Source organism: Bombina bombina, chromosome 3, assembly GCF_027579735.1.
Source record: "Bombina bombina isolate aBomBom1 chromosome 3, aBomBom1.pri, whole genome shotgun sequence".
In the NCBI taxonomy this organism is placed as follows: domain Eukaryota; kingdom Metazoa; phylum Chordata; class Amphibia; order Anura; family Bombinatoridae; genus Bombina; species Bombina bombina.
The window spans coordinates 1,003,000,946-1,003,023,435 of NC_069501.1; the positions used below are offsets into that span (position 1 = coordinate 1,003,000,946).

The following is a 22,490-nucleotide window of genomic DNA, read 5'->3' on the forward strand; positions in this document are numbered from 1 at the left end:
GTGACATTGTGCCTATACTATAGGCACAATGTCACACATATGTATACTATAGGCCCTATAGTATACATATGTGTGACATTGTGCCTATAGCATACATATATGTGTAACATTGTGCCTATAGCATACATATATGTGTAACATTGTGCCTATAGTATACATATGTGTGATATTGTGCCTATAGCATACATATATGTGTAACATTGTGCCTATAGTATACATATGTGTGATATTGTGCCTATAGTATACATATGTGTGATATTGTGCCTATAGCATACATATATGTGTAACATTGTGCCTATAGTATACATATGTGTGATATTGTGCCTATAGCATACATATATGTGTGACATTGTGCCTATAGTATACATATGTGTGATATTGTGCCTATAGCATACATATATGTGTAACATTGTGCCTATAGCATACATATGTGTGACATTGTGCTTATAGTATACATATATGTGTGACATTGTGCCTATAGTATACATATGTGTAACATTGTGCCTATAGCATACATATATGTGTGACATTGTGCCTATAGTATACATATATGTGTAACATTGTGCCTATAGTATACATATATGTGTAACATTGTGCCTATAGCATACATATATGTGTGACATTGTGCCTATAGCATACATATTTGTGTGACATTGTGCTTATAGTATACATATGTGTGACATTGTGCCTATAGTATACATATATGTGTAACATTGTGCCTATAGCATACATATATGTGTAACATTGTGCCTATAGTATACATATATGTGTAACATTGTGCCTATAGCATACATATATGTGTGACATTGTGCCTATAGCATACATATATGTGTGACATTGTGCCTATAGTATACATATGTGTAACATTGTGCCTATAGCATACATATGTGTGACATTGTGCTTATAGTATACATATGTGTAACATTGTGCCTATAGCATACATATATGTGTGACATTGTGCCTATAGCATACATATATGTGTGACATTGTGCCTATAGTATATATATATATATATGTGTGACAATGTGCCTACAGTATACATATATGTGTGACATTGTGCCTATAGTATATATATATGTGTGATAATGTGCCTACTGTATACATATATGTGTGACATTGTGCTTATAGTATACATATGTGTGATATTGTGCCTATAGCATACATATATGTGTGACATTGTGCCTATAGCATACATATATGTGTGACATTGTGCCTATAGCATACATATTTGTGTGACATTGTGCTTATAGTATACATATGTGTGACATTGTGCTTATAGTATACATATATGTGTGACATTGTGCCTATAGCATACATATATGTGTGACATTGTGCCTATAGCATACATATATGTGTGACATTGTGCTTATAGTATACATATGTGTGATATTGTGCTTATAGTATACATATATGTGTGACATTGTGCCTATAGCATACATATATGTGTGACATTGTGCCTATAGCATACATATATGTGTGACATTGTGCTTATAGTATACATATGTGTGACATTGTGCTTATAGTATACATATATGTGTGACATTGTGCCTATAGCATACATATATGTGTGACATTGTGCTTATAGTATACATATGTGTGACATTGTGCTTATAGTATACATATATGTGTGACATTGTGCCTATAGCATACATATATGTGTGACATTGTGCTTATAGTATACATATATGTGTGATATTGTGCCTATAGCATACATATATGTGTGACATTGTGCCTATAGCATACATATATGTGTGACATTGTGCTTATAGTATACATATATGTGTGATATTGTGCCTATAGCATACATATATGTGTGACATTGTGCCTATAGTATATATATATATATGTGTGACAATGTGCCTACAGTATACATATATGTGTGACATTGTGCTTATAGTATACATATGTGTGATATTGTGCCTATAGCATACATATATGTGTGACATTATGCCTATAGCATACATATATGTGTGACATTGTGCCTACAGTATACATATTTGTGTGATATTGTGCCTACAGTATACATATATCTTCTGTATTATACTAAATGTACTAATTAGACAATAGGCTGCATTGTAATTCATATTTTCTTGTATTAGCTCATATTATTAGCTTGTATGCCACTTTATAATCATGTAGTGTAATTACTACATAATTCTTCTTTGAAGACACCTGTATGTTTATGTTTGTTTTTTGTAACCCTCAATAAAAAAATAATAAAAAAAACATATAATAAGTGCCAGGTCATATGAACAGTACGATGTGCATTCAACAATTTTGGAGTGAGAGCTGTGAATTTTTGTTGGTGTAATACTTCAAAATTGTATCTGGTCGTAACATTCTGAGACATACTGACTGAAGGGCATTGTTCTCTTCCCCAGATAAGCTGACGTTGATTAGAATCATTTACAAACCTAGCGCGTGTGCACTAAATCCCCTACATAATAGACTTCTGTTGGGGGGAGGCTAAAGAAAATGTATGTAGGCTATCGCTCTAGCAAAGAGCTAACAGTATGAAAAAATCAAAGAGTGGAGTTCTTCATATGAGGGATAATAGCACACCCTGTACTATCCATTCAATGTATAGGGTGCAGTAAATATATGTTGGCTGCAATAAGATTCTCAGGTAAAACTTTTTAATATTCACTAGTTAAACCATATAGTGCTATTTTTAGTGCAGGGTCGAGCAAAGGATAACTTATCCTTATGATGTAGCTCAATGTAGCTAATCTCAAGTCATTTTCACTAATGCATTTTCTATTACTATTACTGCACAATAATTGATGTCATATTATAAAAGGCAGTACAGACTTTATGCTGGGGCCTCTGTTGTGCTACAGATACTGTAGTGTTTCAAGAGCGGATTTAGGGGTCCACTGATCGATAAGTGATAAAGCTCTTGTGTTGTGCAAACCATTTATCACCAAAGCTAAAGGACCAGTCAACACAGTAGATTTGCATAATCAACAAATGCAAGATAACAAGACAATTCAATAGCACTTAGTCTGAACTTCAAATGAGTAGTAGATTTTTTTCTGACAATTTTAAAAGTTATATCTTTTTCCACTCCCCCTGTACCATGTGACAGCCATCAGCCAATCACAAATGCATATACGTACCATGTGACAGCCATCAGCCATTCAGAAATGCATACACGCTTATTCTTGCACATGCTCAGTAGGAGCTGGTGACTCAAAAAGTTTAAATATAAAAAGACTGTGCACATTTAGTTAATGGAAGTAAATTAGAAAGTTGTTTAAAATGGCATGCTCTTTCTGAATAATGAAAGTTTAATTTTGATTGAGTGTCCCTTAAGTATTGTTTAATAGTATGTTAATTATTTAATTGTGCATTATTTATTTTCCTTTCAATCTAATAATCAGTTTTATATTTCACCTAATTCTCTCTTAGTAAATACTGATATTATGCCATAGCAAAACTGTGATTCAGGTCACACATTTTCACGCATTACAGGTGTAACAAATGTGCCTTTTTTAATAGACAGGCAAACTGTTTTTGAAGCATACCAGACTGCAATTAGAACAGAGCCGATACTTAAATTGTCTGCTCTAATATTTACCACCAGCAATAAGAGCAATGTGTGCACACTTAATAGGAAAAGATGTATAACAACATTGTCCAAGAAAAAAACATTAGATTTTTGTACGTTTTAGGTATCTATTGTAAATTTAGAATTCACAGATTCGTAACGTTTTGAAATTACATTATTAATGTATCTGTGATCTAAAAACGTGATACTTACAGTGCTTGGTGTTCTTATGAATATCTTGGTTCGTCCAAATGCTGTTTCTCCAGAAGGAATACCAATGTCTGACAACATGGTCTCTACTCCATTACTGCCACAAAACAACAGTGTTAATTAATATGGAGGGAATCTAAATAGTAGGGATGCAAGTATTCTTGTATATATAGGAATTTATTTGTAATTAGGGGGTAAAGCACAAAGTAAATGTCTGCTGGATTAGTAAAAATAAAATAATACTAGTAATGGGGTAGTATAATGTTTTGAGCTGGAAATATACATTATATATATATTTTAAATCTATATAATTACAAATTAATCAAATTAATTTATAGAAAAGAAAACTAAATAATAGTGATTTCAATTCAATTTCTTTTCTTTTTTTTTGTGTAGTTTTAAGAAAAAAGTTTTGAATCTATGAACCACGTTGCATGTCCAACAACTTTTTTCTCCATTGTTATATTTTGCATTCTTCATTAATTTTTGTATAGGAAAGTGCATGAAATATAAAGTGGACTAATATGCAATATGGCAATTTGATGATATCTTTATGTCTTCTTAATCAATAAATATCCCATCTTACCGAGCATCTCCGTTCCATTTGGGCCATGTCTTCCTGCTTAGTAACTTGTATCTGTCCAGGAAGGTTTTGTACACCTGCCTAAAGGCATATCCTGCCCGACGCACCCTCACGTTTTCTAGTAGTCCCAGATAACGGACCTGGATTTTTACAAGTGAATCGTCAAACAGAGATGGTTTCTTCACACTGTTGGGCTTCAAACACCTATATTTAGCATAAGAAAACAAGTTAGAGTGATAATAATGCTTCATTTAAAAATCATTTGTGTTATGTTCCCACATAAAATGTATAAAGAAGCAACTCATCATGACCAGCAACACTATTTATTATTTATTTAAACACTTAAAACAAAATTAAAGTTTTATGATCCAGATAAAGCACGCCATTGTAAACAACGTTCCAATTCACTTCCATTATCAAAATGTTCACAATCTTTTCATATGCACATGTTCTGAGGCAGCAGCTCCTACTGAGCATGTGCAAGAATTCACAATATATACGTTAATGCATTTTATGATTGGCTGATGGCTGTCACATGAAGCAGGGGAAAGGAAAATTGAACTAACTTTGAAATTTGTCAGAATAAAAGCTGCTGCTCGTTTGCATAAGTGCTTTTGCATTGTCTTTTTATTATACATTTGTTGTTTATGCAATTCTTCTGTATTTAATGATCCTTTAATTGTATGTGAGGAAGAGTGCTATAGGGGTCTCAGAGGTCTCAATTAGACAGGGCCCCCACATCTAGAGGGGGAATCAAGCCCTGCAATCAGTAGTGACATGACTACAGGGGTCCTGGGCTCCATCAGCATCATGTCTGGCTTCTTTGTGAGCCCCCCGCAAAACAAGACTCACAGTGTACAAAGTACAAAGTTTATGTATTCCCCTTTACAACTATGGTATCAGGGTTTCCAAGATGGCCGCTATAGTGTTGTACAGAAAAAACAGTATCTTGTTTCAAAACACAAGCGAATATTCAAAGTTATTAACAAGTCGATTCCTTAAAAATATATGTAGCAAAGAGTTCTGCTGTAAAAATGCAGCATAAACCAATAGAAGGAGCTTTCACTGCCATTGTCTGATAATCAACATGCAGACTTCCCGAGTTATCCATCTTTTCTCCTGTAGCAGACCGTGCCATGGACTTCTTTTTTAGAACTATATCTTTCTGGTTACAAACTCCTTAGAAATCAATCAATAAGAAGCCAGACAGTAGAAGGATTAAAGCAGACTAGTATCAAAAGGCTGCCTTGAACTACACTCCATAAGATTGCTGTTCATTGTCAACAAAAGTGAATTTACACGCCCTATAACAATTTCAAGTTTTTTTTTTTATCAAGCACACATATAGCAGAACAAAAATATCAAATACTAAGGTGAATAATAAAACACACAAAGTCTTCAGAGACCAACATCCATTGAAGTGTAACTAAAAAAGATCAAAACAAAGAAAGTGCCTGCATAAATCTCACAGCACAAGGGAATTTGGTAGAGGAATGAGAAACGTAAACTCAAACAGGATGAGCTATCACAGTGTCTCAATTCACTGAACTCCTGATATAGAAGACAGCAGGAATATGTGGGCTAACCTCAAGACAACAGGAAAAAAAGACTCCATTAAAAATAGAAATATTTATTAAAAACAAATGTGAGTGTAATTAAAAATAGGTCCCACTCACTTAAAAATACAATAGTGTGGGGGGCGGAGCCTAGCCACGACTTGAGATGGCTGCTTTCTTCTAGTGCTCTGTAGTCCCTTGTGTAAATTGCAAAAACTCAGCATGATCAATTAAAATTCAAACTTCCTAACGAACTTGGCAACACTCCCCACAGCAGCAAGCAGCCTGCGGAACATTGTTTGGAGGTGAATAGAAAGTAAAAAAGAAATTTGACAGCATGGCCTGCGGGGCGCCAATCTCATGGTCACAAGAGAAATAATCTCCTAAAGAAGCCGGAGCAGATTCAGGACACACGCTCACCTGTACCAAAGAAGGCTGTGGTGAGTGCACCTCACAAAAGCTCAGGCACCGGCCGACTCTGCACATACTCCCGGTCACGACAACAGCGCACGGGCCGCACCCACGTGGCCTGCCAGCAGACTCAAATAGCAAGTCCCGGGAAGGCCGCAATCCGACCTGGGAGTAACTTAGAGAACGCTGGGTCTCTCTCCTATTCGGGGCACAGCAGGGGTGAGCACAACAACCGGAGCCTACGGAACCGGACACCTTTCGGGTAGTTGCCGAGCACGTCAACGGAGTAAGGACCGCACATACGGGGCCCACTGGGGATGGGCTTAGTAGGAGCCCTGCAAGTTGAAGCACAGCCGGGGAGCCACTAATAACGAGCGGGACATCCCCGCAATCGCTAAGACCCCTGAGAGCTTGCGGTTATGAGACGCAGGGCACCGGGAGAGGAGCACTCTAAGTAAAGAGGCCGGTAAGTCCCAATTACAACAGGGGAGACAAACCTCATAACTGGGCCACCCAGCACACCAAAAGAGATAGTGACCAGGGATCACACATTGAAGTAGCCCTTACAGAACAGTATCTAGCTAGGCCCATAACACATCTGTGGCACCATCTGAAGGAGTACTGTACACAGCGTGGCAGTTTGCAGAGGAGGGCCATGCTAAACTGTCACCATTACATTATTTAATCATCAAAGAAACAAAGTGATTTATATAGTGAATAGCACCACGCACCCCAAAAGCTTTTGAAGTGCTCTGGGAGCCTCCTAACCCTTTATTATGGCCAGCAAAAGGAACCCTAAACTACACAAAGGGTCGCAATCCTCAATTATGGAAAATTATCTGATATCTGCAGACATGAATGCAACCCCCAGTAAGTCAGTGCAAGCTGAGCTGGAGCCATCAGCCACATCCCAAACGCAGGACCATGACCATGGAGCACAAATGCACAATTACCTCACAAAAAGTGACATCACTCATCTTTCCTCTAAAGAGGACATAAAGAGCGCAATGCAGGACTTTAAGAACATGTTCGGGGAACTAAAGAAAAATATTATGGCAGTGGACAGTCGGGTCACTCAGGTGGAGGAAAAACAAGAAACCCTGACTACAGATATGCAACAACAGTCTAGTATCTTACAGGCTCAGGAGGGCACTGTGCATGCTTTAATGGATCGTGTGGAGGATCTTGAAAATCGGAGCAGGAGGAACAACCTGCGGCTGAGGGGCATACCCGAGACCGTAGACCCTCCTGCTCTCCTACAGTTTATCCAAGAATTCATCAGATACCTCAAAAACAGCGACTCAGCACAGGATCTGCAGATAGAAAGAGCTCACAGGGCCCTGCGCCCCAAACCACCGAATAGGGCTCCACCAAGAGACTTTATATTAAAATTCCTTTCGTTTAAGGATAAGGAAGAGGTCTTAAAAATGGCTAGAACAAAGCATCCCATCACATTTAGGGGATCAGAGATCCAGGTGTACTCTGACCTGTGTCCCGCAACGTTGCAAAAGAGGAGAGACTTGAGACATATCACTATGGCGTTGAGGGAGAGGAGAATCCCCTACCGGTGGGGGTTCCCCACATGTCTTATAGCCACAAAAGATAACACCACCCATATTCTCAGATTTCCAGAGGACCTCCCAGGCTTCACTCAGGCACTTGGAATAGAACTGGACCTCCATCAGGACGAAGAAGCAGCCCCGCGGGCTCTCCAGGGCAGAGGTCGGGGAGGGAATCAGTAACTATGAGACTGTCTCTCTTTTGGACGCTTGAAGAGGGCCCTTACTTCCCCGACTCTCCACCACTCTGGGATATAAGCAGCAGCCCTTCCTGGGCCTTGTTTAAGTTGTTACTGGGGCAGAACACTGGACATCCCAGATGAGCTATCAGGTTGTATGTTCACATAAATATCATAGATTAGTATAAATGTTTTTATGTTGCTGTTATATATATACAAATGTTTATTTGTCCAACCCCTAGTGGTTGACTCTGATTGTACTCATTCTCTGAAGATGTTATATGACCCAGGGGAAAGTGGCATGGGCTACTATTCATGTCAGCTCCTCACTGCATTGATGGTATCAACATTACTAAACTTACACTCTATTGGGCAAATAATCAGACACATTCAATAAAAGATTCCCTACATACAACACAGAGAGAGACTAACTCATAAGGAACATAGACAGAAAGGGGATTGCACACTAGGCGCTGGACCTAAATACTGTTTCAAGGCTGGATTGCATTACTCCATATACTGACTTCTTACGAAGTTATAAGGCCTAGCATAGAGAAGTGTAGTTTATAGTCATTGTGCATCTCTTTAATGCCTCAATGGCACACATACAGCAATTTCTGCGCCACATCAGGCAAGTAGACAAACGCTCTCACAGAAGAAACCCCAACCCACAAAGTAAGGCGGGAATATCGCATATAGCACTTAGACAGAAGAGGGGGTTGTGCTCTTATTGCCCAAGTCATAGCTATCACCTCATGGTCAACACACATAGCATCAAAGTAAGGGTGAAGAGATCCTGCTCCACTATATTTATAGCGCAATGCGTATCTTTCAGAGAGATAGGACATATTGACCACATAGGCCCACTGTCCCAGTCTTAAAGTTTGTGGGGGATTGCTCAAGTACCTCACTCAGTTATCACAGATTATTCTGAGTTACAAAGAAATTATTTACAATTAATAAAAAATGCAATACACACAGGGACAACTACCCCTGACTAATTAAGTAGTTGTTACAGTTTTCTAATCAAACAGAACTTATTGTTTATCACTGTTATCCTGGTTCACCAGGTTTGAATTTTTTGTTTCTCTCTTTGTGTACAACGTATATAACTGTTAAATCCGATCCTCTCTCAAGAGGACACTCTTTTACTCTCCTTTCTCCCTACACCCTCTACATTCCTCTTTCCCCTCCCCTACCTAGTCCCTATCTAACTGACCTTTTTCCTACTCCTCACAAGACTCCTCTTTTCACTGTTTAGTTGCTTCCCCCTGCCCCCGGGGCGTCCTTTTTTTTTTTTTTTCTTCTTCCTTCTCCTCCCTCTCCCCCTCATTCCCCTCATTCCCCACACAAGCATCCCTTGACTTTGCCATCTTTTAGTTATCCTAAAAGCCCCTAGGCCAGTATGGCATCCCAGCGACTGAAACGTAGGTCCCACCCAGTTGAGCTTATCACCATAAACGCAAAGGGGCTCAATAGCCCTAACAAACGCTCCATAGTGCTAAAAGACATGCAACGCATGGGTGGAGACATAATTTTCTTACAAGAGACTCATTTCTCAGCTACACGAGAACCAAAATGGTTTAACCGCCACTTTCCAACAGCATACTTTGCATCTGGTCCCGAAAAAAAAAACGGGGTAGGGATTCTCTTTAGCGAGAGAGTGCCCTTCCAATTGTCTCAGGTACATAGCGACCCTGAGGGCAGATTTATAATACTTACTGGCTCTTTGTTTGGAAGGACATAACTCAACATGTCCCAGCATCTCTTTCTACAAAGAGTCACTCGTAAAATCCTTGAGATACAGATTGGGATCCTTTTCCTGGGAGGGGACCTTAACTCTTCCCTCGATCCCTCCCTCGACACCTCCAACGGCCTCTCTAGCACCCCTCAAAAAATATTGAAACGAATGTCAGCCTCACTAATTGAGATCGCAGTGCATGACATATGGCGCACGCATCATCCCCTAGAAAAAAATTATACTTTCTACTCACACCCTCATAGAAAATATTCTAGGATTGATTACTTATTCACTGATTCAATGGGCCTAATAATCACTAAAAGTAGCAACATCTCCGCAATCACCTGGTCTGACCACGCCTCAGTAGGTTGTACCATACAATGGCCTAGTGTCCCGCTCACATCTTTTATGTGGAGGCTGGACGATACGCTACTGGATGATCCGGTGTTCAACTCTGACATCCGGAAATCCTTGACTGAATTCTTTCTTATTAATGCCAATGACCAGATGAAAGACACCACCATCTGGGAAGCACATAAGTGCACTATAAGAGGCCTGCTGACAAAACGGAGAGCGTGGCTCAAAAGGATAAGAAAAGAACGTTATAGTGCTTTACTATCTCAAGTCGAAAGTACAGAACGGCTCCACAAAATGAACCCACATGGTGAGACTGAATTGGCTCAGTTGACTCTGGCCAGGAAAAATCTACTGCAGTTCCTGCAGGAAGAGTATCAAAAACAGGCCCTCATTTTGAGACAGATGTTTTTTGAACAGGGTGATAAACCTGGAAAGCTCCTGGCCAGAGCAATTGCGAGGAAAAAACTGAAAGCATACGTGCGCCTTGTGAGGGACATAGACGGAGGGGAAAGAACGGACGGAGAAGCCATAGCGGAAGCATTCAGGGTCTACTATGAATCCCTCTATAACCTACATGACTCGGAACGGCCGGGAGGGGATCCTCCCGCCAGGGAACAGGAAAACGTAGACATAATCAAATATCTTGAGGGAATAGATCTCCCCAAACTCTCAATCGACGACGCAGACTCCTTGGAATCCTCGTTTACAGTAAAGGAAGTGCAAAAAGCCATTAAAGACCTCCCCTCGGGCAAAGCCCCGGGGCCCGATGGCTTTGGAATCACGTATTACAAACACTATGCGGACATTCTTATCCCGAAACTAACCGATATGTTTAACTCTCTGGCGGACTGCCCAGACCTCCCCAGATCCATGCTGGGGGCCTAAATCACAGTCCTTCCCAAGCCTGGGAAGCCCTTGGATAGACCAGAGAACTATAGACCAATATCTTTGCTTAATTCAGATGAAAAGATACTTGCAAAGGTCTTAGCTACCCGCCTCAACAGACACCTCCCAGAACTAATCTCCACTGAACAAGTGGGGTTCATTCCCGCCCGGGAGGCAAGGGACAACACCCTCAGAGTCCTCCAGCTCATAACTCATTCCCATATACACGACGCACCGCTTTCTCTGGTCACCACTGACGCAGAGAAAGCGTTCGACCGGGTCAACTGGTTGTTCATCTGGTTAACACTCCAAAAATTTGGCTTTGGGCCTAACTTTATAAATAGAGCCATGTCCCTATACTCTACCCCAAATGCAAGGGTGAGAGTGAACGGCATTCTCTCAGATACGTTTCTGATCAAAAATGGAACAAGACAGGGGTGCCCCCTCTCGCCCCTCCTGTTTGCCCTTACAATTGAAGTATTGGCAAGTAAAATCAGAGCTAACCCGGCGGTGAGGGGGTTCACTGTGGGCAACACTGAACACAAGCTATCTATGTATGCCGACGATATCCTTCTCACAATCTCGGACTCTGCTAACTCTCTAAGAGCCGCTCTGACAGAGTTTGAGGCATACGGGAGGGTTTCGAACTTCCTCCTTAATCCCCTAAAATCTGAGATTCTTAAAACTTCTGAATCAGCGGAGACCTTTGCTGACCTCAGCTCCAACTGCCCAATAAAGATTGCTTCACATTAAATCAAATACTTGGGAATCACCCTCACGCCCAACATCTCGGAGATAGTAGACCTTAATTATAAAAATATCTGCGACGAGATCCGTAAGGACCTGCTAAATTGGAAAAAAAAAACGATCTCATGGATGGGCCGCATAGGGGTGGTAAAGATGAACATCTTACCAAGGGTGTTATACATCATGCAAACGGTCACAGCGGCGGTGGCCTCCCAATACATCCAACAAATTCAAATAGCCATGGAGACATATATTTGGAACGAGATCAGACCAAGAATCAAAAAACAAACAATATACTTGCCCAGAGACAGAGGTGGTCTGGGAGTCCCGCTTCTGAGAGAATATCAAAGAGCTATCTCTCTCCAGAGGATTGTGGAATGGAGTAGGAATACGAAAAGCAAGAGATGTATACAGATAGATAATTAGATCCTCAAACGAGGGAATGTGGGGGCACTGGCCTGAATCTCGGCGGGGAGCCGGCCGCAGGCCATCATAAGGTATCCTATGATAGCTGAAACTTTTAAATCATGGGACAAATTAATGGTAGAAGGCGCGTATATATCTTCTCCTGTATCACCTAATATCCCAATAAGGGAAAACCCAGATCTGGGAATGGAAATTAAATCACATACCCAGGGGGACACTTACAGCCTGGCAGAGGCGGCGATCTCTAACATCCTACAACAAGGTAAACTTAAACCACAGGCAGAGCTGGAGGAATGGGACCGAGCGATTTTTAAGTCATGGTTCAGAGTCGCACAAATGACTCATTACCTCGATTCCCATAAGGAACGAGGAGCATTGTCCAGAAATAAGACCCTTTTTGAGGTACTGTGTACTTTACCACACACACCGACACACCTCATCTCGCAACTATATAAGACCTTACTAACAAAAGGGGGATCAATGATCCCAACGTACTCAGCTGCCTGGCAGGCGGAACTGGGAATGGAGATATCGCCTAAAGAGTGGACCAAAATCTTTATGAGAGCCAAAAAGGCCTCGATATCGGCAAGAATGCAAGAGATGCATTACAAGTTCTTAAGTAGGTGGTACTTAACACCTCTAAGACTACGCAAAATTTACCCTCACTCAGGAGGGGGGTGCTGGAGGGGTTGTGGAGACGAGGGATCTCTTCTGCACGTTTGGTGGACATGCCCGCTTATACGACCTTTCTGGGAGGAGGTGCTGGGACTAATGAGCAAAATCTTGAATATCATAATCCCCCCAAAACCAACATACTTAATTTATCATGAGCTACCTAAGATAGGGGGGGGAAGACAAATACCTCCTATTCATTTTGATGCTAAACGGAGCAAAAGCGCTCATTCCGGCCCACTGGAAGAGTCCGCTGATACCTAGTACCCAAGAGTGGGGGACCTGCTAAAACTTGAACGCTATCACTTTCTAAAAACTGGCAAACTAGCTACGCATGAATTGATGGTACTAACATGGGAGGGTAGGGGACTGTAACTCCCCAGCGCGTAGAAGTAACATCCACTGCTTCATCTCCCTCGATGGACCTTGTCTGCCTTCCCCTCCCTCTCTTCAAATCCCCTCCCCCCCCCCCTCCCCATCCCTCCCTCTCCCCATCCCTCCCTCTCCTCCTTCCCCCCCTCCCCCCCCCCCCCCCTTTTTTTTTCTCTCTTCCCCCACATCCTCTTCGTCTCCCCTCTCACTGCATTTTTTTCTTCTTTTTCTCTTTTCACCCATGCACCCGTATGGGCGACAACATCAGGTATTATAATATACCCAGCTCTGTGTAAAATTTACGCTGGGTACAAACTGTTATGCCACTCAATAAAAGCTTGATGTATAAATTGTAAATTTATAACTTGACTGCATTACTGGATTTTTCATGCAGTCACTACCACCGAATGAAGAGACAAGCTCAAAACTGATGGACTAATAAAGTACAATTTAGGATAAGAGACAGGTAGTTGCTGTGCTCAGAGGATCATCTCGGATATCTCAGCCTTTAGCGATTGTGTAAAGATAGAACTACAAGAAAAGGTTGAGATTCAAACAACATGTACCAATCTATGTTTATAATGTCACAGTTTTATCATATTGTATTGCTTAATGATGTATAACCCTTGTCTTCAAATAAAGCTTGTTTGAAAACTTAAAAAAAATACAATAGTGTGAATGCAACATGTTTCTCAGATCCTAAAGCCATTTAATCAAGCAGTGAGCAGGGTCACTGTGATAGCTCAGCCTGCTCCAATCTGCACATGCTTCTCTGTGAGTTTACGTTTGTCACTCCTCTACCTCATGCTCACTCCACTCCTCTACCTCATTCCCTGGTGTTGTGTGATCTATACCATGTGGCGCCTTGTTTGTTTTGATTTAATTTTCAACAATACCAATCATGGATGTTATAATGGCTGCCTTTTGTGCTTCTATCTTGATTAAACACAGGACGAGACAACATAAGGAGAATAATTCACTGGCACAAAAGAGTGTTCTGTATATGAATTCAAAGGAGTGCTGTGCACTTCACTGACCATGAAATAGTGCACAGGTTCTGAATTAACAGGGAGTCCATCATAAGCTGTATAACAATGTTAATGACAGCATTCAATATTCTTAAAATATGGAGCTTTGCTGTAAGCAGTGCTTAAAAGTTATAATTAGCTCAACTTGACACACGCTATTTTGACTCTTGCTTTGCTAAATTAAAGGTTTGTACTGTTAATGTCAAGAAACAAGTAGATTATTTCAATATAATATGACAGAACTTGTTAATTTTGTTTTATAAATGGGCCCTATAGTGGTTAAGTCGAGTGCATACTCCTGGGCATCTATCATTATGTGCTTATTAAAAGATATACGTTTTTCATTCATTTCTTGTTTTTTTTTAAAGTAAATTTATTCAAGTGTATGTTTCAATACTCTCCTTGATTAAAATAAAACAAAAAAACTCCAAGGATTATGACAACAATTTTACAAAACATGGGTAAGAATTTTGTTTAAATGTATATAAAAATGTGTTGCAAACATTATTACCTGATGTAGTTGGGGTTCTTGGCATAAAGGTTCTTCATAAGTGTTGATACAGAACCTTTAAACTGGAAGCCAACAGTTGGTGGACGTTTAAGGGAAGCATTCTTTGGATCTCCTTCTGGAAAAAAGGACTTCAACATCTCATGCTTTGCTTTCCACATGGCCTGGGTGAGGTCCCTGAATAGAAGGTCATTGTTCTTATCCAGAAAGCCATTGGTGTTGTACGTCACCTGTGTAAGAATTAATCAGGATTCATCTCTAAGTATGAACTTGTAACATAACTTGCATAAGTGTATTAAATAACTTATTTTAAATACTCAGGTACACACACATATATATATGTATATATATATATATATATATATATATATATATATATATATATATATATATATATAGAGAGAGAGAGAGAGAGAGAGAGAGAGAGAGAGAGAGAGAGAGCAAACTCACATAGCACAGCTGCCATGTGCTATAGTATGTAGCACATAAAAATTGCATCACTCACTTCAGAGTTCTAAATTGTCTCTGGAAGCAACATCAGCACAGGAACTGTACGTTAGAAGCATCATGAATTGGTTTTCCATGGCTGAACAGCTGTACGCAAGCCTCACATCAACATGTGTAATACAAAGCACCAGCTGGAGTGGTGTAAAGCACACCACCACTGTTCTCTGGAGTGATGGAAGAATCTAGATGTGGCAGATTCCAAGAGAGAGCTACCTACAGGAATGTATAGTGACTACTGTATAGTTTGGTGGAGCAGGGATAATGGTCTTGGGATGTTTTTTTAGGATTTGGGCTAGTCCCGTTAGTTTCAGTGAAGGGTCATCTTAATGCTACAGGATACAAAGACATTTTAGACAATTTGGTAATTACTTTGTGGCAACAGTTTGTTAAAGCCATTTACTATTCTAGTATGGCTGTGACCCTGTGCACAAAGCAAGGTCAATGATGACATGGTTTGAAAAATGTGGTGTGGAAAACTTGAGTGGCCTGCACAGACCCCTGGCCTCAATCCTCCTGAACACCTTTGGGATGAATTGTGAGACCGAATGCGAGCCAGATCTTCTTATCCAACATCAGTGCAAGATCTCACAAATGCTCTTTTGACTGAAAGGTCACAATTTCCCACAGACATACCCCAAAATCATGTGGTAAGCCTTACCAGATGTGTGGCAGCTCATATAGCTGTAAAGGGGGTACAACTCTATATTAATGCCCATAGTTTTAAAATGAGTTGTCCATCAAGCTTTCATAGGTGTGACACATACTTTTGGACATATAGCTAAATATATATATATATATATATATATATATATATATATATATATATATATATATATAATAGTCCGAAGTAGGGTTAAGCACTCTCATAACAATATCCATTAAACTTTCGTGCCCAGAGTGCACTCCATGAAAAGCAATACAAATGTCCCAAATAGTAGAGGCAGTCACTGGGTCTCAACCATATCAAAATAATAAAGTTTAAACTTGGGCAGTGAGTGCCTCTACTATTTGGGACATATATATATATATATATATATATATATTTTTATATATATATATATATATATATATATATATATATATATATGTATATATTTACACATTTAAAGAAAAAATTAAATACATTTAAATAAAATATTTTCTAAACTTTACTAAAAAAACATTGTGGGAGAACCTAAAAGTAATTGGTAGATGTTTTGCAATTTTACAGTATTAAAGGTATGGGTTTTAATTCATCAGAATTCATGCACAAATCACCCGCTATACTTTTCAAAGAGTTTTCAGATTTGAAGTGATTTCACTTTGTTAGAAAACCCTAGAATAAAATTTACCAAAAGATTTTCAAATGCATTTGTGGCATGAAACACACGCTATACCTTACATAAGGACAATTCAGCAGTGGCATTCCATAGTTCAAATAACATTTTTAAATTAGAAAACATGTACCTAAATGAAATATGATCATCAGAATGTTCATGTATTATTGTAGACGAACAAAGCAGAGGGCGCTTCATGTGCATATAAGTTTTCAAATAAACAGTACTGTGTAATGTGCATACAGGGTACTCACAATATGCAGAAGCACTCTGTTGTGCTGATAGGCGCGTTCTGGAGACTTTCAGTGCTCCAGCTCACTGCACAGTGGTGAACAGCTCCCTTCCAGAGGGTCAAGTAGGCAAGATTTAACACATGTAGACCAGAGGCATGTGTTAAAACATCAAAATAATTTTTAATATAAAACAATTGTTTTAAAATTTGTGGGTTGAAACATTCATTCAGAGACCCAATAAAATGCAACGCGTTTCTCCGCTAGTACAGCGGTTTCCTCAGGCATAAGAAAATAATGGTATATCACATAGCAGACATGCTTACATTTTAAACAAAAAATAAGCAATTAATTATCCTAATTGCTCAGAACACACCTGTTTTGGAAAACACAGCAGTTACCTGCTGCAGCTCCCTGAGGTCTAAAAACACACCTAATAGGATCTGTTATCAGGGAGCTGCAGCAGGTAACTGATGGGATTTCCAAAACAGGTGTGTTCTGAGCAATTAAGATAATTGATTGGTTATTTTTTGTTTAAAAGGTGAGTATGTCTGCTATGTGATATACCATTATTTTCGTATGCCTGAAACCACTGTACTAGCCAAGAAACGCGTTGTATTTTATTGGGGCTCTGAATAAATTTTTCAACCCTCAAATTTTAAAACAATGGTTTTATCCCTAAAACAGTTTTATATTAAACATTATTTTGATGTTTTAACACACGCCTCTGGTCTACATGTGTTAAATCTTGCCTTACTTGACCTTCTGGAAGGGAGCTGATCATCACTGTGCAGTGAGCTGGAGCACTGAGAATCTCCAGAACGCGTCTATCAGCACAACAGAGTGCTGCTGCATATTGTGAGTACCCTGTATGCACATTACACAGTACTGTTTATTTGAGAACTTATATGCACATGAAGCGCCCTCTGCTTTGTTCGTCTAGGATTTTGATGACTTTGCTATGAAGTAAGAGAGGAGCGGCATCTGGATTGTGCATCCCAAAAGGAGCCTAAAAGAAGGAGAAAAGGAGGAACAATAGTCCAATGACTTTCCTAGTATAACAAGTATATATTACCTAGCTCCAATCTCTCCTATTTGTATACAGGGTTTTTTTTTATCACACTCTTACATTTGACATTACCTGATATTTGGTCTTAGAGTGTTTGAATTTTTTTTAGCATTTTTTAGTATTTTCTATTAGAAATATTGTGTTAATAATATCTGTACAATATCACTTGCATTTGCTTGCTACATATATCTGTAGCTTTTAGATATATATTATAGATTTTAGATACATACCATATCTGTATGCTTATTTTGATACAAACATATTGTCACTTTTTATGATATAGCGCCCCCTAGAGAGACTTAGTGCTTTCATTGTTTTGTTTTTTTTCTCATTTATTATTGAATTGAAGTATTTAGACATTTAAAACATTTTAATTATAAAATATACTATAGTCAGTCATCATCAATATTGAATTAATTTGGTGTTCTGTATTACTAGAGCTGTAACAACTAATCGGCATAATCGATAATAATCGATTATGAAAATAGTTGTCAACAAAACTCATAATCAATTAGTTGGTTTGCAATTAGTTGGTTTGCAATTAGTTGGTCTGTGCACAGCACCAGCTGCTTTACTCCAATGAGCTCCTGCACATGGTATTGTGTTTTATGGTTATGCCCTTAGCCAAAAGGACGTCTACAGATATTTTACTTTCACTTTTTAGTACACTATAAGTTTCTTTTTAAGTTTACAACTACTCCTGTCGTATGTGCAACCCAGAAATAAAATAGGAGCCATAATTTGGATTGTTTATATAAAATCAGGTGATTTGGGACTATGCTTTGCATGATATAGTGCTGAGATTGTTATTTACACCTAGACCTAGATTGATGGCATTTGTTATATGAATTGATGTCACTATTACCTGTTTGCACAATTTTTAGCTGATTGCTTGCTATTGCTGATATATGTACTCTATAGATAAATGTGTAAGGCTGTTTCCTTTTACTGATATATAGTCTTTAGCCCTTTTGCCTTTTTTCTTTCTTTTTATTTTTAATTAATTGGAATATGTACCAAAATCAACCTCTGTAAGTATATATCTGTTATTTTAAGAGTGGACAAGATATTTTTCCCCCTAACCTTATAGATGGTTATTTACCACTGCATATAGATATTCAAGATATTTTTATCTTAAAATGAAGTCCAGGCTTACTTTGTTGAGAGGCCCCTTGCATTGGTGGAGAACTAACAAAGATAAATATCCCGCCTTGGTGAAATTGGCAAAACCCTATTTATGCATCTCAGGCACCTCAACACCATCTGAGCGCCTCTTCTCTGCTGTAGGCAAAATAGCTGCAAAAAGAGAGCCAGCCTCAGCCAGAAGCACATTGTTATGATGACATTTTGCATTTCAATGCAAAGTTTCTGAAAGAGTGAATAACAGAATGTTATAAACAGTGATAGTCTACCTATTACTAGTTCTACCTCTAGTTCTACTAGTTTCTGGTTTTGTTTTGCTTTATTATAAAAATTATTATAAAAATTGGACCAACAGTTGCTTTAATGTAAAGTTTTAGTGGGAAGTTTATATTTTGTATAAATATAGGAAATTTAAAGAAATAACAGTTTATTATAATAAATAAATGAACTAAAACTTATTTAAATTGTAGATTTTAAATCAACAGATTTTTACTAGAAAATTATACATTATTGAATATAATGTACGCATTGGAATAAGATGAAAATGAAGGCGTAAGAGAAAATGTCAGAACAAACGCAATATCTTTTTTAGTTTGGGTATAATTATTGGAGACATTCCAAGTTTTTATTGATAAATTATCAATAACAATTGTATTTCATACACTGCTTTCACAAAAGAGTAGATATCCTCTTACCTGGCCAGCATAGTGCTCAATGCGGAAACTATAATCAGACAAAGTGACATCAGTGATTCGCTTATCATTCTGAGTGGCCTTACTCTTGAAATGCTTATGGTTCTTGAATTTTTGGCCAAGCTTTTGCAAGAATGTAGCATCAGTAACATTTCCTGGGCGCAGACACTCCTCATCTAGTATTGCCAAGATTCCATTATTGCCCTAAAATTAATTCAAAAATTATAATTATGAATAAAGGATGTGGGCTACAGGGGTACCTTTTTCTGAACATAATACAAGTAATAAATAAATGAATAAATGGGTGTGCTTCTGTGTGTACTCATTAGGCTGATAATGAGTGAGAGATGAAAGTCACTTTATAAATAATGAATAAAGAAGATTATTTGCATGCCTAATAACAGTTTACAAAACCAATTTCAGCTGAAAGTCCCTCAAACTACATCATTAGTACAGAACTTTAGGGATGATGGGAAGGGCAGGCAAATAAGCACATATACAGTACATTGTGCTCATTCTTAAATTCCATAACTATTACCTTACTGGTTTGTTATAGCATTTTATTTTTGCACTAATGTCCATTTTTATGTGTTTGGCCCCTGCAAAGGTGTTAAAATAGCTTAAGTCCCACTCAAAATCCCCAACACATTGCAGCTCATGAGAAGGTGGCTACTTACATATGCTGCTTCTAATTGACTGTGAGCTGCTACAGAGATACAATCGGCTAGATTACGAGTTTTGTCGGTAAAGCTGTGCGTTGCTAACGCTCAGTTCCAGCTCACCGCTCACCTACAAACAACGCTGGTATTACAGGTTTTTTTCAACCTGGCGTTAGCCTCTAAAAAGTGAGCGGAGAGCAAAATTTATCTCCACATCTCACCTCAATACCAGCGCTGCTTATGGTAGCGGTGAGCTGGCTAAACGTGCTCGTGCACGATTTCCCTATAGGAAACAATGGGGCAGATTCGGCTGAAAAAAACCCTGCAAAAAAGCAGCGTTCAGCTCCTAACGCAGCCCCATTGTTTCCTATGGGGAAATACATTTTATGTCTGCACCTAACACCCTAACATGAACCCGAGTCAAAACACCCCTAATCTTACACTTATTAACCCCTAATCTGCCGCCCCGACATTGCCGCAACTATATTAAATTTATTAACCCCTAATCTTCTGCCGCCAACGTCGCCGCCACTATAATAAAGTTATTAACCCCTAAACCTAAATCTAACCCTAACACCCCCTAACTTAAATATAATTTAAATACATCTAAATACATTTACTAGTATTAACTAAATTATTCCTATTTAAAACTAAATACTTACCTATAAAATAAACCCTAAGCTAGCTACAATATAACTAATAGTTACATTGTTACTAGCTTAGGGTTTATTTTTTATTTTACAGGCAACTTTGTATTTATTTTAACTAGGTAGAATAGTTATTAAATAGTTATTAACTATTTAATAGCTACCTAGTTAAAATAAATACAAATTTACCTGTAAAATAAACCCTAACCTAAGTTACAATTACACCTAACACTACACTATAATTAAATTAATTACCTAAACTAACTACAATTAAATAAAATAAACTAAATTACGAAAAAAAACACTAAATTACAGAAAATAAATAATAAATTACAAATTTTTAAACTAATTACACCTAATCTAATCCCCCTAATAAAATAAAAAAGCCCCCCAAAATAAAACAAATTCCTACCCTATACTAAATTACAAATAGCCCTTAAAAGGGCCTTTTGCGGGGCATTGCCCCAAAGTAATCAGCTCTTTTACCTGTAAAAAAAAATACAATACCCCCCAACATTAAAACCCACCACCCACACACCCAACCCTACTCTAAAACCCACCCAATCCCCCCTTAATAAAACCTAACACTACCCCCTTGAAGATCACCCTACCTTGAGACGTCTTCACCCAGCCGGGCAGAAGTGGTCCTCCAGAGGGGCAGAAGTCTTCATCCAATCCGGGCAGAAGAGGACCTCCAGACGGGCAGAAGTCTTTATCAAGGCGGCATCTTCTATCTTCATCCATCTGGAGCGGGTCCATCTTGAAGCCAGCCAACGCGGAGCATCCATCCAGACCGACGACTACCCGACGAATGACGGTTCCTTTAAATGACGTCATCAAAGATGGCGTCCCTTGAATTCTGATTGGCTGATAGGATTCTAACAGCCAATCGGAATTAAGGTATGAAAAATCCTATTGGCTCAAGCAATCAGCCAATAGAATTGAGCTTGCATTCTATTGGCTGATTGGAAAAGCCAATAGAATGCGAGTTCAATCCTATTGGCTGATTGGATCAGCCAATAGGATTGAACTTCAATTCTATTGGCTGATTGCATCAGCCAATAGGATTTTTCCTACCTTAATTCCGATTGGCTGATAGAATCCTATCAGCCAATCGGAATTCAAGGGACGCCATCTTGGATGACGTCATTTAAAGGAACCGTCATTCATCGGGTAGTCGCCAGTCTGGATGGATGCTCCGCGTCGGCTGGCTTCGAGATGGACCCACTCCGCTCCAGATGGATGAAGATAGAAGATGTCGCCTGGATGAAGACTTCTGCCTGTCTTGAGGTCCTCTTCTGCCCGGATCGGATGAAGACTTCTGCCCCTCTGGAGGACCACTTCTGCCCGGCTGGGTGAAGACGTCTCAAGGTAGGGTGATCTTCAAGGGGGTAGTGTTAGGTTTTATTAAGGGGGGATTGGGTGGGTTTTAGAGTAGGGTTG

At 39.0% G+C, this 22,490-nt stretch overlaps 1 protein-coding gene across 1 annotated transcript in view; it reads right to left on the reverse strand.

Annotated features, from left to right (window-relative positions):
• The window catches only part of MYO1A (myosin IA), a 182,537-nt gene that overhangs the window by 32,175 nt on the left and 127,872 nt on the right, over nt 1-22,490 (reverse strand). Inside the window, exons 16-19 of the mRNA XM_053708171.1 lie at nt 19,745-19,945; nt 14,788-15,014; nt 4,347-4,547; nt 3,764-3,857 (exon numbers count right to left, since the gene is read on the reverse strand). Coding sequence (XP_053564146.1) covers nt 3,764-3,857; nt 4,347-4,547; nt 14,788-15,014; nt 19,745-19,945 — 723 coding nt within the window. The remainder of the gene's footprint in view (nt 1-3,763; nt 3,858-4,346; nt 4,548-14,787; nt 15,015-19,744; nt 19,946-22,490) is intronic.